General features: G+C 42.9%; 1 protein-coding gene across 1 annotated transcript in view; it reads right to left on the reverse strand.

Moving 5' to 3' along the window:
- SHPRH (SNF2 histone linker PHD RING helicase) overlaps positions 1-10,607 on the reverse strand; it is a 72,833-nt gene extending 62,226 nt beyond the window's left edge. Inside the window, exons 1-3 of the mRNA XM_075862856.1 lie at positions 10,450-10,607; positions 6,361-6,988; positions 539-668 (exon numbers count right to left, since the gene is read on the reverse strand). Coding sequence (XP_075718971.1) covers positions 539-668; positions 6,361-6,969 — 739 coding nt within the window. The 5' untranslated portion in view covers positions 6,970-6,988; positions 10,450-10,607. The remainder of the gene's footprint in view (positions 1-538; positions 669-6,360; positions 6,989-10,449) is intronic.
- Positions 10,608-16,938: the final 6,331 nt, after the last annotated feature.

The raw sequence follows: 16,938 nt of genomic DNA on the forward strand, positions 1-16,938 counted from the left end.
GAAATATATAAATAGATTGACAACTGAGTGTTACTTTTCCCCTTGTCATCATCGTGTGCCCCTACATAGCTTAACACTGTCAGCACCGATTGGACAGTATCAGACTGTGAAGAGATAGGCCCCATTGACAGGGACATGGTAACACCCAGCTTCAATTTAATCATACATTTCCAGGATGATTAACAGAGGAATGACACAATGGAGAGCTCTAAGAAAACATACTCCAGAATTGTTATTTGTTATTTAATTGTTAATTGTTATAAAAAAAAAAATCCTCGTTGCAGTCTTCTTCTCAGGATCGGTGGGAGTCGCGGTAGTAGGTCCTTCGTCGGTCACAAAGTGGTGGAATATATTAACGATATGCCATCACTTTGTTTGAAGGAAATAACATTTTAATTATATAAAGAACTGATGCAAAAAGATAACTAATTACTGTGGTATATTATTGTTCTATAAAATTATTTTCAGGTACGTCATTATTGTAAGTCATTGTAATGTCCTACGAAATCACTAAATGTACATAAATATACATTGGTACCTGGTATGGTGAAGTTATAGAACTTTTCCATCAGGTTTTGAATAATTTGACAAGATTTTTTCATTCTCCTGTGTCCTTCGCTGAGGAATTCTGGTTTGGATAAACATGCCTCCAGCAAATAAATCCCAACCTATAAAAAAAGAAGAGAAACTACAAACCTAATCTGCAGCAAGTGCAAAGAAGTGTCACTGTACAAAACCTTAACACTGGGTAGAAAGAGGCAACAAATATCTAAAAGTAAAAATCTAAGCTCCTACTATAGAAAGTAGTTGTTTATCTAGAGACAATTGGACAAACCTTGTAAAGACGAACGCAGAAAACTAAAGCTATTGTAACAGCTCAGGATTCATGTACAAAACACACAGCAGGAGGATTTTACATAGTAACCCAATGACATTATGTAGTAAAGAAAAACAAACCAAGCAACAGAAAAAGTTGCATTTACAAAATGACAGTGCAGTTTTTCATAGATTCACCTTTCTTTACACCCTACTAGGGCTTGTGCCGTCATAGAGGCCGCTATTCTTGAGGTCTCGACATGACCATGTATTACATTACATTATTCATTTAATTGGACGTTGTATAATACTATGCCTACTAGTTCCCAGAGGGTAGTAGGGGTGGAACTATGGTTTGATGACTAGTTGTCCTGATTGTACAAAGCCTTTAAAAAAGAATCGCGACACGGATACACAGAGTGTAAGGCCTCATTCACACTCATTCACACATTTTTGGCCGATTTTCCCGGCCGGTTTGCATCCGTTCCGATTCCATTCCGGGCCGTGTTGCCGTTTTTACCGGGCGATTTGGACCCGATTTGCATCAGTTTTTTTCCCTGACCGTTTTTTAATCGGATGATTTTTTTTGCACTTTACGTTACTATTTTTTTATTACTATGGTCTGTCCCTCAAAAGGTCAAAAAAGACCTTTGGGGAACTTTATATATATTTTTTCTTTCTTTTACAGCAGCCCCAGTTACAGGGGAAATCAGCCCTCTCATAGTGACAATTGTCACTAATAGGGCTGTGCTCGGTCTAGTAAGACCCAGCAGCAGTCTGTCAGTAACGGCACCCGGCGATCGTGTGACCAGTCACATGATCACCGGGAGGAATAGAGACAGCGCCGCTGCTGCTGTCTCTATTCCTATACACAGCGTTCATTGAGCGCTGTGTAAAAAGACATCGGAGAAGACAGAAGCAGCGTAAGCTGCTTCTATCTTCTCCTCAGGGTCCCTGGCAGTCACTGACAGCCGGAGACCCGACATTCAGCTGCCCGATCGCGCAGGCAGCAAGTTAAAACCGGAGCCGTAAAAAGTCTATGGCTCGGGTTTTAAGGACCCTGACCGCTGGCCGTAAAAATACAGCCAGCGGTCGGGAACCAGTTAAAACAAGCAGGGGAAGGGAGCCAGCGCAGCGCTCCCTTCCACCTGTTGTACACCCCGGCCCTGCCACATAGTATCTCCAGTGTAGCCATTCGTCCGAATGGCATCAACTCCTCCTCCTCACATGCACTCTGCGCTGTGAGGAGGAGGAGAGAGTGCGCGAGCAACGGTAGACCCGGCCATCACTCGGGACACACTCCGGTGATGGCCGTGTATTACCCGGCCCCGGCATGTCCCATTTTTTGATGGCCGGTTTTCCCGGCCCGTCAAAAAATCGGTCGTGTGAATAGACCCATTAGGGGTCTATTATTCCTAATGCAGCCGGGTGCCGGCCGATTTATGAACGGCCGGCACCCGGCCGGGAAACCCTGTCGTGTGAATCCCGCCTTAGGGTATGTTCACACGCTTAACAAAAACGTCTGAAAATACGGAGCTGTTTTCAGAGAAAGCAGCCTCTGATTTTCAGGCGTTTTTGAAGCTGAAAATGAAGCTTCTTTTAATTTTGAGCTTCTTATGAGGCGTTTTTTGAGGCGACGTTTGAGGCGATTTTCAGTGTTCAATGGAAAATCAGCTCCAAAAAACGCCTCAAGAAGTGACATGCTACTACTTTTTACGGAGCGTCTTTTTACGCTCCGTTTTTTAAAACAGAGGCGTAAAAAGACGCCCCATATGAACTAAATGCTGTTTTTCCAATTGATTTCAATGGGCAGAGGTTTGTAGGCGTTTAGCTTCCGTTTTTTTCAGGCATTTTTGAGGCGTAAACGTCCCCGAAATACTGAGTTCACACAGAGTTTTTTGCAGGAGAAAAATTCTGCCTCAAAATTCCGTTTGGGATTCTGAGGCAGATTTCGACCTCCCTGCACGCCGTTTGCCGCGTTTTCCGCTCGCGCCCATTGAGAGCTACGGGCAAAAAACTCAGCGAAATACGCTTTCTCTGCCTCCCATTGATGCCAATGGGAGGTCAGAGGCGTAAACGCCCAAAAATAGTGCATGTCCCTTCTCCCGCGAGGCAGTTTTACCGCTCGCAGGAGAAAACCGCCTCCCATTGAAATCAATGGGAGGCATTTTCGGCCGGTTTTTGAAGAGTTTTGCGGAGCGGTTTCCGCGCCAAAAAACTCGTCAAAATACTCAGTGTGAACTGCCCTGTACCATGTTATATTAAAGGGTAACTAAACCTTCGAAAAACTTCTGACATGCCGATCATGAACGAATCGGCTCAGAGCTTACCGGAGCATTTCTGCCGCCTCGTTTTAGCGATCGGTGGGGGTCTCAGTGCCCAGACCCACACCGATCAAAACTTCTGACATGTCACTATGACATGTCAGAAGTTTTCCAAAAGTTTAATTACCCTTTAAGTAAGAGTTTTACTATTCATATGAATTTAGCTTTAAGCACGTAGTAGGATATTTATCAGAACACCTGAGCATTAGAATTGTTTGTACATTTGAAGAATAAGAATTCTATTTGAAGTATAGCTTAACTTTCGGAGCTACTTTATAGTGTCCTTATCAGAAATTTTCAATCTGGACAATTTCTCTAAATGAGGACCCGCTGGTGATTATCGGTTATCACAGATAAGGCCGCTTTCACATGGCCGTAAAGCAGACGTATTTTAGGGTCCATACTAAAGCTGCAACACCCAGACTTCCTGCAGTTCAACTGAACCGGACTTAGATCATAAAAGATTCCTATGGTGAACTAAATCCAGTTTAGAAGAACAACGGAAGGTCCGGTGTTGCGCCCATATTACAGCCGTGTGAAAGCAGCTTTAGGGCTCATGCACACAGCCGTTTCACTGCTCCGTACAACTTTGGAGTAAGTGCAGCAGAAGTGTATGGGCCCTTACAGTTCCTCCATATGATTCTGATTTCATTTGGAGTTTTTTGTGGCACGTTCCATCAGATTCTCTACATATGGAAGTTTTCTCTGTATGTCTGTACTGCAGCACATGGAGGCGGAGGGGCTCTGTACTACGCAGTTATATGTCCTCTGGGCACACGGCTCTACAATGTGCACGATTCCTTTAAGAAGCACTCCAGGAATGTTTTTTTTTGTCTTTGCCTCGGTTTGGAAGGTTCATCAGGTAAAAGGTAGTGCAGGTAATTCTCTTACCGGGCGCTTTATTAACAAACTATCAGCTCCATTCTGATCCGCCATTATATCATGTGACCTGCAATCCGCCTCTACAGTGTCTTCTGTGTGGACTGGAAGTCCGTCTCTTTACGCATTCCTAGACTCACATTGAGCATCTACTAACAATGCATAGAGACTGACTTCTGTTCCATAGAGAACCTTCAAGGGCGCAGCAGGTTTAGGTTTTTTTTTTGTTTGTTTTTTCATCAATGCATTTAGAAAGCCATAAGGTTTTTTTTTTTCTGTTGATGTAGACGTATGAGGGATTGGCAAGTTGTATTTTTTTTAATGCCAGAATTTTGGATACATGTAATGTAGTTAATAACTTATTGATTTTTTTGGGGAGGGAATGGAAATAAATCTGTCATTACTTTTACACCATTCACTGTGCGGTATAAGGTATAAGTAACATGTTAACGTTATTCTACGGGTAGTTACTATCATGGCAATACCAAAAAAAAAAGTATTATATATATATATATATATATATTGGTTGTACTTTTTTTGCACAATAAAAGATTATTTTTTTTTTTTTAAATGGTTTCATTTTGTGCTGCCACATTCCAAGAGTCATAAACTAGAGTGCTGCAGCTCTGAGTGTTTGTTTCTTGTGGGAGTTGTCGTTTTTATTGGCACTATTTTGGGGTGTATAGGACTTAATAATTGACTTGCCAAGGAGGAGTTGAATGAAGGGGCAGTCGAGTATGCGCCCCGCTGCTCCATCCAAAGTGTAAGGCAGTGATGAAAACTGCCGAGTCACGACGGAACTTCAACTTAACATCCTTTGATCCCTCGTATAATACATTGCGATACTGCTGTATTGGAATTTATTATGGCTGTCAGTGTTAGTGCTACTAGCAGGGCCTAAGAGGCATAAACCCAGGGCCGGTGGCACCGCATGTATTGCAACCCTCAATTGCAATGTAAGAGCCCCCTCTCTGTCTAACCACTTACTTGCCGTGGTCGCTATTGACCACAACATCTAAAAGGGTTAAGCTGCCGGGATTAGTTATCTCCAGCTGATGCCCACGCCATCCACACGACGTTCATTTATGACACTGCAGAAAGTACATCCTGCTATGCCCACGCCAGAAATGTACACGGCGCTGTGCAGTAAGGGGTTAAAGGGTCATTGCCGTTTCAACTAATTCCGGCTAAGTCACAAATATATATGAGAAGTTGTGACTGCTGGGGAGTGTTTAGATGCAGAGACCTTCACCAACCAAAAGAAAAAAAAAGGGGCTTTGACACGTTTTGAAGTGCACTTCCTATTTAGTTTAAAATTTTAATTGTTAACCCTATATACATTCAGTGGCGCCTGAAACAGTGGTGTTCATATATTCTTCTTCAACCTTTGTTCGATGTACGCAGGGAGAGGAATCTAAAAAACAGTAACCAGACTGCCTGCAGCTGGCACAATCTCACCGTGGCTGGGGGACGCGGCTACAGTATGGGCATGTGGGCATAGACTGGGAGCTGGTACAATGACCATACAAACATTTCTGTAGCTTATTACTGAACACAGTGGTTAATGTAAAAAGAACAGCGCTTCACCTAGGGGTAGATAGTATCTTGACAGGTATTGAACAATTGTCATGACATATCCCCAATTTAATTCTGCTGAATACTTTGATACCACCTCCCCTGGGCTCCCAACCTACCTGGTTTGGCACCTACACTTGTGCAGACACACAAGTAGAACTATACACTCGATTTACAGCAAGAATCATGTGAAGGGGCCGTAATAACTTCTGATCTCTCATATGTTTGTTGGTTAATGAGCAATGAAGAGTGAAAGGTGCGGGCGAACTCTCTATGGAACCGGGATCTCAGATCAGCTCTTTCTATGCAAAGGTGAAAGTTTAGGCAAGAGTTCCTTCATTAACTGGAGCCCAAAAACAGTCAGCTCCAGCAAAGAAGAAAAAGTGCCAGATCATAAATAATTTTACCAGGCGAGGACAATAAACTTTAGGCTGTATGAGTTAGTTACACCAGGACAGGTGCCTATCTGACTATTTTAGTGGCAGCCAATAACTTTCATTAATAGTCTGCCCCAAAAAGCTAGGCGATTGTAGCAAACTTTTGGCACTTTGACCCAGATTGTCCCCACTAACCCCCACATAAGCAGTTCTGGAGAGTAGTATTTCACTAGTATGCATAAATCAGAAACTATTCACACCTCCTATAGAAGGTGTATTGTATTTCTGGGAAAACAGATTTCTTAGCAATAATTTAGAATGTGATTGATCAGTGAAAGAGTGTCGGAGTTTCCTTTGCCACTAGTGGAGACAACCAGATATTTCATTACCTCAAGTTCATTATGTTGGGTAGTCCTTTGATAAAGTGCCATTAGCTTCTTCTTCTGCAACCACATTAGGTCTTCCAGCATTTGACCACCAAGTGAAGTTTCAACAACAACCTCTTCTGCGCACATTTTGCTGGATTCTTGTTTAGACCCTTCGTCAACATCTGATTCACGCACACAAAGCAAAAGCTGAGCAGATTCTGAAGAAGAGGTACTAGTCAATGTAAAACTGCACCCATGAAAATCTGAACCAGTATACTTTCCAGATGAAACATGAAGACTAAATACACAAAGCAAAGCTCTCCAGATGTCATCATCAGGAACCGGTGTCACTACCAAATCAAGATCAATAGATAATGGGGTCAAGATGTCACTAGAGTCTTTATTTTCTTTTCTTTGCGACTGTGTACTAGGACCTTCTGTCTCATATGTGGAGAACAACCTTTCAGGACTATCATTTATTAAAGAAAGTGATGTGCTTGGCTCGGCAGGTCCCCCATCCTCGTCTAGTGTCACGTCATTCCTTCTATCTTCATGCATGTTCCATGATAGCTGTTTCTTTGCTCCATCATCCAGTTTGGTTGGAGCTGCACGTTTTCTGCGACCTGCCATCTTGAAAGAACTCTTAGCCCTACAAAGTAAATGAAATAGGATTAAAACACAAATACTTGACCTGGCAGTTTCTGACATGGTGCTTTAGGTTTTGATCTATTATCAGTTCTGAGTATAAAACAAAGATTAAAAAATGATCGCTCCAAAAATTATGCTTACTCACGACTTATATCCTCCAGCTACTACTAAAGCTTATTCCTGCTGACCAGTACAATGGGATCAGTAAAAAAAACCTTTGTGACAACAACCATCGTCTACGGTAGCAAAATGATCAGATTCGATCATATGAAATCCCTTGAAGCATTTGGAACATTGGAAATATTTTAAAGGGTAACTAAACTTTTAAAAAAAACTTTCGACATGTCATAGTGACATGTCAGAAGTTTTGATCGGTGGGGGTCCAAGCAATGAGACCTCCACCGATCGCAAAAACGAAGCAGCAGGAGCGCTCGGGTTAGTGCTGTGCTGCTTAGTTTCTGATTGGCTTTCCTCGGATCAATATGGGATATATGGCTTCCTATGGGATCAATAGAAAGTCTATGAGTTCGTACACCGCATGCTCAGCTTTCTGAGGAAAGCTGATCAGAAACAAAGCGGCACACTGTTCATCCGAACGCTTCTGCCACATTGTTTTAGGGGTCAGTGGGGGTCTCACGACTCGGACCCCCACTGATCAAAACTTCTGTCTCTATAATTCCTAAAGGGAAGGACACCTTCAGCATTACTTAAAAGTCTCTAAAACAATGATAAAGTGACAGGCAGAAATAAAAGGATTTGTAAAACTGATTAAGCGCATTTAAAGAGGCTCTGTCACCAGATTTTGCAACCCCTATCTGCTATTGCAGCAGATCGGCGCTGCAATGTAGATTACAGTAACGTTTTTATTTTTAAAAAAACGAGCATTTTTGGCCAAGTTATGACCATTTTTGTATTTATGCAAATGAGGCTTGCAAAAGTACAACTGGGCGTGCTGAAAAGTAAAAGTCCAACTGGGCGTGTATTATGTGCGTACATCGGGGCATTTTTACTACTTTTACTATCTGGGCATTAGGAATGGGAGTGTATGATGCTGACGAATCAGCATCATCCACTTCTGTTCGTTAACACCCAGCTTCTGGCAGTGCAGACACAGCGTGTTCTCGAGAGATCACGCTGTGACGTCACTCACTTCCTGCCCCAGGTCCTGCATCGTGTCGGCCACATCGGCACCAGAGGCTACAGTTGATTCTGCAGCAGCATCAGCGTTTGCAGGTAAGTAGCTACATCGACTTACCTGCAAACGCTGATGCTGCTGCAGAATCAACTGTAGCCTCTGGTGCTGATGTGTCCTCGCTCGTCCGACACGATGCAGGACCTGGGGCAGGAAGTGAGTGACGACACAGCGTGATCTCTCGAGAACACGCTGTGTGTCTGTGCACTGCCAGAAGCTGGGCGTTCTGAAGAGAAGTGGATGATACTTCTCATCAGAACGCCCAGCTAGTAAAAGAAGTAAAAACGCCCCGATGTACGCACATAATACACGCCCAGTTGGACTTTTACTTTTAAACACACCCACGTGGACTTTTGCAAGCCTCATTTGCATAAATACAAAAATGGTCATAACTTGGCCAAAAATGCTCGTTTTTTTTAAAAATAAAAACGTTACTGTAATCTACATTGCAGCGCCGATCTGCTGCAATAGCAGATAGGGGTTGCAAAATCTGGTGACTGAGCCTCTTTAAGACACCAGGGCTTATACTTGTTGTTACGTGTTCTCCTCGAAAACCTGTTTTGCTTGTAGTGTAGATTGAATGTGTACGACACATAACAGGTGTCATTACCAGGCCCACCCATTTCTAATATCAGTCACTGCTCTGTCAGGTTGTCATCAAATACTGAACAGCAACTGTAAATGAAAGGGTAACTAAACATTCAAACAACTTCTGACATGTCATAGTGACATGTCAGAAGTTTTGATTGGTGGGAGTCCAAGCATTGAGACCCCCACCAATCCCTAAAATGAAGAGGCAGAAGTTCTCGCGTGAGAACTCAGCTGCTTTGTTTCTGTTCCGATTTTTCCGGAAAGCCGATGTAGCGGAGTACGGGCTCATAGACTTTCTATTGAGCCCGTACTCCGCTACATTGATTTCTGGGAAAAAACAGAAACTAAGCGGCTGAGCGCTCACACGAGAACTTCTGCCGCTTCATTTTAGGGATTGGTGGGGGTCTCAATGCTTGGACTCCCACCAATCAAAACTTCTGACATGTCAGAAGCTTGCTGAACGTTTAGTTACCCTTTAAACGTCATGCATCAAATATCAACAGCAGATCTTCATTTTAACGGGGTCTTCCAGGTATTTAAAGCATACCCAACTTTTCAGATGACTTCTCAGAACAGACTGTCGTGTGTGTACATGAGTAAAAACACTTTCTGCCCATTATATGACATATTCTGCATTTTTTAGCAGTTTATCTCTAATTCTCAGTTTTTCCTGAGCTAGTGGGCGGAGCCTAACTGCGATCATGTCTTCTATACACGGCACACATAGCACACATAGAGAAGAGGAGAAACCTGCTCTTCTATCTATCACAATATATAGAAGCTGCTGCAGCAGCAAGAAAGAGATTATACAGCAATAATAATCAGTGCAGCTGAAAAATCCAGCACTGGGGTGAGATCTAACTTACCAGCAGTCTGGGTTTCCTCTCTGCTCCCCTCTCCCCATAGACATCTTTGGGCAGCAGTGTCTGTGTCTTCTCTCCCTGCTCCCTCCTCCATAGACTTGTATAGGCAGCATATCTGTCTTTCTCACTTGTCTCCCTCCACCTGTTCCTCCCTGACCTTTCGATAGACTTCTATGGGCAGCATGTCTGTCTCTCCCTCTGCTCCCCCCCTCCATAGACTTCTATGGACAGGTACTGAAGAGACACCTCCTGAGGTCTGTCTCCTCTGCTCTGTAACGGGGGTGGAATTTTCTCCAAAGTTGTTTGAAAAGATTGTGTCCATTTAAAGGAATGTTCTCAATTAGACTAAAATAGGAAAACAATACACTTTTAAACATACCTACCTTTCCGATACCCCACCCCCCCTTTATTCCAGTTCTTACAAACCTGCGCAGCGATGTTGTTTATAACCTACGTAATGATGTGTGGTCCTATAAACAACAAAGCGTGTACAGGGATGTGCAATGGTGGGCAAAGGAGAATCAGAAAGAGAAGTATATTGAAAAGTACATTGTTTTTCTATTTCAGATTTTAAATAATGCCTATCACAGCTTTTAACCTGCAACAAGTGAGTCATTTATCTCTTTTAATCAATGGATCACATTATATAGATAAGGGGACATAGTAGTGCAATATAGAAGTGTAAAGCCTTTTAACCATTTAATGTACATTATATTTGTGTCCCTGATAAGTTTATTCGGAGCCACTATATAGCAGGACTGCAGTACACCGTCACTCAGACAGAACATATATTATATACACATGGGAATAACCTACCCTGATTAACTTCTCTGCTAGAGGTTCTGCGCACGCACAGGCATTGTGTAACGATCAGCTTCAGTCGCACAAGTCGTCCATGTCTACTGTATACATCACTATGTACCGGAAGCAGTGAGGGCATTCAATAAAGCAGCCATTCACTTCCCAGCGCTGAATCCCGCCCTGGCCAATCAGAACTCCACATATAAAAAAAAAGCAATAACATCCCGGCTACTACTGTCGAGTGGCACTGCACCGTGTGAAAGAAGTCTCGTGATAGGTTGTCTGTCGGGCTGACGTTGTGTCATGTGACTAGCCATGTGACTGGCTTTGTTATTGTGGAGAAAAGTAGTGAAATTGTTTGCTTTGTGATGTGTTCTGGGTACATTATCTACGTTTTCCTGCAGGTTGATTCGTATCTATTGTTCCCTATTATCAGCCACCCTAGACCGGGTAGAGGCTTAGAATACATGTGACTATTAGGAGCTCATTTTATAAGCTACACATCTATATACTTAGAGTACCCCGGTAAGTCAGAACCGGAGCTAGTTATATACAGCAGCTCTCAACACTGGTCATGTGATTAGTCATGTTTGCTTTTCTTCTTTTCTAACGCGGTTGGGAAAGTGAAAGCTGGACTGTGATTGGTCGCTATGTACATTTCTTTATGCCGTTTTCATACATGAAGCTAAGTCTTTATTCACACCGACATTGTGGCTTCCGTTTATAATAGAAGCCATCCCACCTGACATAGACTTTACTAATACATGTGAACAAAGCCTTATTAAGCACAAAATTACAATTAATGAACCCAGGACAATATGAAAGGGAAAGAATTAAAAAAAAAAAATGTATTTTTTTTCTTTGTCTTTTTGCAACATTGCAATCATAGTGCCATCATAGTGCCCTCATTAATAGTGCCATCATAGTGCCCTCATTAATAGTGCCATCATAGTGCCCTCATTAATAGTGCCATCATAGTGCCCTCATTAATAGTGCCATCATAGTGCCCTCATTAATAGTGCCCTCATTAATAGAGCCATCATAGTGCCTTCATTAATAGTGCCATCATAGTGCCCTCATTAATAGTGCCATCATAGTGCCTTCATTAATAGTGCCATCATAGTGCCCTCATTAATAGTGCCATCATAGTGCCCTCATTAATAGTGCCATCATAGTGCCCTCATTAATAGTGCCATCATAGTGCCTTCATTAATAGTGCCATCATAGTGCCCTCATTAATAGTGCCATCATAGTGCCTTCATTAATAGTGCCATCATAGTGCCCTCATTAATAGTGCCATCATAGTGCCCTCATTAATAGTGCCATCATAGTGCCCTCATTAATAGTGCCATCATAGTGCCCTCATTAATAGTGCCATCATAGTGCCTTCATTAATAGTGCCATCATAGTGCCCTCATTAATAGTGCCATCATAGTGCCCTCATTAATAGTGCCATCATAGTGCCCTCATTAATAGTGCCATCATAGTGCCCTCATTAATAGTGCCATCATAGTGCCTTCATTAATAGTGCCATCATAGTGCCCTCATTAATAGTGCCATCATAGTGCCCTCATTAATAGTGCCATCATAGTGCCCTCATTAATAGTGCCATCATAGTGCCCTCATTAATAGTGCCATCATAGTGCCCTCATTAATAGTGCCATCATAGTGCCCTCATTAATAGTGCCATCATAGTGCCTTCATTAATAGTACCATCATAGTGCCCACATTAATAGTTAAAGCAGAGTGCCATTATTAATAGTGCCATCATAGTGCCCTCATTAATAGTGCTATTAGAGTGCCCTCATTAATAGTGCTAGCAGAGTGCCCTTATTAATAGTGCCCCCATTAATAGTGTCATCTTAGTGCCCTCATTAATAGTGTCATCTTAGTGCCCTCATTAATAGTGCTAGCAGAGTGCCCTCATTAATAGTGTCATCTTAGTGCCCTCATTAATAGTGCTCGCGGAGTGCCCTCATTAATTGTGCCATCCAGGGGCGTAACTAGGAAGGACTGGGCCCCATAGCAAACTCTTGACTGGGCCCCCCCCCCCCCCCAGGTGCTACAAGCAGCCCCCCTTATATATAGATAGTGCCCCTGTAGAATGTGCCATACAGCCCCCCTGTAGACAGTGCTATACAGCCCCACCTATAGACGGTGTCACACCCCACTTGTAGATTGCGCCCCCACCTCCCCCTTGTAGATAGTGCCAAACAGCCCCCCTGTAGATATCACCATAAAGCCCCCCCTGTATATAGCTCTATACAGCTCCCACTGTATATAGTGCCACACAGCCCCCCTCCCTGGTATATAGTGCCACACAGACCCCCTTGGTAGATAGTGCCGCACAGCCCCCCCTTAATAGATAGTGACACACACAGACCCCTGTAGATTGCGCCGCTGACAGTCCCCTGTAGATAGAGCCACAGACCTCCCCCTTGTAGATAGTGTCATACAGCCCCCTTAGTAGGTAGTGCCACACAGCCCACCCTTAGATGTTTCCCACTTGCCCCTTGTATATAGTGCCACACAACTCCCCCATGTGTTTAGTGCCACACAGCTCCCCCTTGTGTATAGTATCACACAGCCCCCCTTGTGTATAGTGCCACACAGCCCCCCCCTTGTGTATAGTGCCACAAGTCAATAGCGCATCCGAGAAAGTTGTATCAGCCAGGGCGATGTCAATCAAACATGGAAAGGTGGGTTTGGAGGCAGGACTATGTGACTCTTCAGGATAGCGGCACCGCCCCATGACCCTTTAATGAGTAATTAGCATATAGTGTGCACTGTATTAAAAGTGGATTTTAACCCCTTCCCGCCGCAGCCCTTTTTCAGATTTTCATTTTCGTTTTTTCACCTTCCAAAAGCCATAACTTCTTTATTTTTCTGACGATATAGTACTATGAGGGCTTGATTTTTGTGGAACGAGTTGTCGTTTTTCGTCGCACCATTTATTGTGCCATATAATGTACTAAAAAACAGGAAAACAATTATTTGTGGGGTAGAAAATGAAAAAAAACTTGTTTTTTGCGCGTCGTTTTTACGGAATTCACTGTGCAATTAAAACAACATGTTGACTTCATTCTGTGGGTCAATACGATTACAGCTATACCAAATATATATACCGTATATATCGGCGTACAAGACGACTTTTTACACCCTTAAAAAAATGTCAAAAGTGTGGGGTCGTCTTATATGCCGGATATTGTCTACATTAGGGATGCACGGTGCATCGAAACTTCGATACTGTTTCGATACTGTGCATCCCTAAACTGTTCGATACCGCTATTTCCTGTATTTCGATACTGAGCTGCGCAGCCGCACAGCTCAGTATAGTAACACATGAATGTATGGGAGCGCGGCTGCGGCTGTGTAATTCAGCCACAGCCCCGCTCCTGAGTCATGATAAGTTCGCGGCGTCAGGATGATGCAATGCGGCCAGCGCTGCACTAGTGAGCGGCGGCACTGGAGACAGAACATGGCGGGCGCGCTACAAAACACCCCCATGTTCTGTCTTCAGTGCCTGAACTGCCGCTCATTAGTGCAGCGCCGGCCGCATCACCTCATGCTGACCGCGCGCGCACTTCCTGTCAGGAGCGGGGCAATGGCTGTATTACACAGCCGCAGCCCCGCTCTATAACGGCGGAGATCAGAGAAACCGCTCATCTCCGCCGTTATTCCCCTGAATGCTGCGATCACAGCTGACTGCAGCATTCAGGGGAAAGTGAGAAGGGGGGATGCCCCTGGATCGCGTCACAGGGAATTCCTGTGACGCGATCGAGGGCCATACCATATATGGGCAGACAGCCCAGGGTCTATTGATGGACCCCAGGGCTGTCTTACCATATTTCTTGTTGTTAGGGCATACTGAGGTATGTCCTAACAACTGCCTGTGTGCTATCCGTCCACAGGTTAATGTACTGGCACATATCTGATATATGTCAGTACATTAAAGTTTAAAAATAAAGTAAAAACAAAGTATTGTTAAATTTAAAAAAAAATACACCTTCACCTTTTTTACAATAAACATTAAAATAAGACACATCGCCGTGCTTCCATCCGGTTGATCTATGGGTATGTGCTTGATGTTCACATATTTTCTTGCATTTTTTCATTAATGTTTCATTTCATACTCATGCATGTATGTACCCTGATTATTAGATCATATCTCTTGGTTGTTATTATTACACGTCAACTTCAGACGTTACCTTCCTTATACATTGTATGGCGGTTTGGTCTTTTTAACCTGTTGGTTCATGGATTCTTTTTATCATTCTTGTATGTATATGTTATTTTGAATAAAATATTTTGCTCATTTTTCTAAATGTTCTTGTGTATTGGCATTTGTTCTCTTCTCGGTCATATATTAAAATAAGTCTCAATACATAAAATACACACATTCAGTAATGGCGCGGACAACAATGTTTTTGCATCATTTATGATGTGTACGCTGTAAAAAAATGAAATAAACACTGTTTTCTATCACTTATTAATGTGAGGCGCGAGGTGCGATGAACTTAACCTCCATGTTCCTCACATTAATAGTAATTAACCCCATCATGTACCTCGCACATTAACCCAATATGACTGAGAAACACGATGGGATTAATTACTATTAATGTGAGGCGCGTTCAAAATTCATCACACGTCGCGCCTCACATCAGAAAACGGAAGAATTTTTTTTTTATTACTGTTGGCAAAAGTATCGAAATTGGTATCGAAATCGCAATACTAAACGAAGTATCGGTATCGAAGTCCAAATTCTGGTATCGTGACATCCCTAGTCTACATATTGTCTACACACAGGTTGTGTTACCTTGTGAGCCTGCAGTCCGGTACACAGGTTCCCGGGATGCACGGAATCCGCCACGGATCTGAGGGAAGCCGGTATTAGCCGCCAGGGAACATCTCTGTAAGATCCTCTGGCCCGCCCTTTCCTCTCATTCCCTGCCTCTCAGATCTCGCGCGATGAAGCAGCCTATCTGCGCATGCGCGAGTTCAAAGAGACAGTCCTGGGTCCTGCCGCCGATGGCCATAGTGAAGCGCTCCTGCACGAAATGGTGAATATATCTTAAATTCTATATTTTAAGTGTAAAAGTTGGGGGTCGTCTTATACGCCCAGTCGTCTTATACGCCGCCATATACGGTAGTTTTTCTCTATATTTTACTACTTTTACAAGTAAAAATCTATGTGTAAAAAAGAAAATTTATTTTGTGTCGCCAAATTCCGAGAGCCATAACTTTTTCTTTTTCCGTCTATTAAGTGGTATGAGGGCTTATTTTTTGCGGGATGAGCTGTAGTTTTTAATAATACCATATTGGTGAAAATGCGACGGTTTGATCACTTTTTATTCCATTTTTTGTAAGAGATGAGGTGACCAAAAAATAAAGATTCTGGCATTTACAATTTATTTTTTTTACGGCGTTGACCGTGCGGGTTAAATAATGATATATTGTAATAGTTCCAACTTTTATAGACGCGGCGGTACCAATTATATTTATTTTTTTTTTTTTTTACTATGCTCTAGGGTGAAAATGGGAAAAGTGGGGTTTTTTGAACTTTTTACATAAAAAAAAACTTTATTTAACTAATTTTAACTTTTTTTATTAGTCCCCCTAGGGGACTTCAACCAGAGATCGCTTGCACGATATACTGCAATACTAATGTATTGCAGTATATCGTGATTCTGACCGGCATCTATTAAACTTAATAGGTGCACAAAGATGGCGGACCTGGGGGCCTTCATTAGGCCCCCAGGCAGCCATAGCAACCATCGCCCCCCCCCCTGAAATTGCGTTGCGGGTGGCGCCATAAGCTGTTAGAGGGGGTCGCCCCCTCTTTCTAACGATTTAAATGCTGCGTTCGCTATTGACCGCGGCATTTAACGCGGCATTTAACGAGTTAAACTAGCGGGATCGCTCTCGAGCGTGATGCCGCTGGTTACTCTGAAGTGTCGGCTGGAATAAACAGCCGACACTGGCATCGTATGGAGCGGTTTCGCTCCGTGAGCCCGTTCCATACTTCCCCTATCCGACTTTGGCGTATGGATATGTCTAATGTCGTGAAGGGGTTAAAGATTTTGCTGCATCTGAAAAAAGTATACATTTGGAAATATTGTCAGGTCATGTATTACCGCATGGTGGCGGTTCAAGGGTTTAAAACTACCAGAAAATATACAATGAATTGAGAACAATTTCATCTGCCCTGCAAATTTGTTATTATAAATATATCCTATATAATTACAGCTCCAGAACCAATCTCATACATATATACAGTACCACAACCAAGCTGAGTACATAAATACAGCACTAGAACAAAGCTCTCACATATATACAGCACCAGAACCAAGCTCAGTACATATATACAGTACCAGAACAAAGCTCAGTACATAAATACAGCACTAGAACCAAGCTCAGTACATATATACAGTACCAGAACAAAGCTCAGTACATATATACAGTACCAGAACAAAGCTCAGTACATATATACAGTACCAGAACAAG

The sequence above is a fragment of the Rhinoderma darwinii genome, chromosome 4 (genome assembly GCF_050947455.1).
Source record: "Rhinoderma darwinii isolate aRhiDar2 chromosome 4, aRhiDar2.hap1, whole genome shotgun sequence".
Classification (NCBI taxonomy): domain Eukaryota; kingdom Metazoa; phylum Chordata; class Amphibia; order Anura; family Rhinodermatidae; genus Rhinoderma; species Rhinoderma darwinii.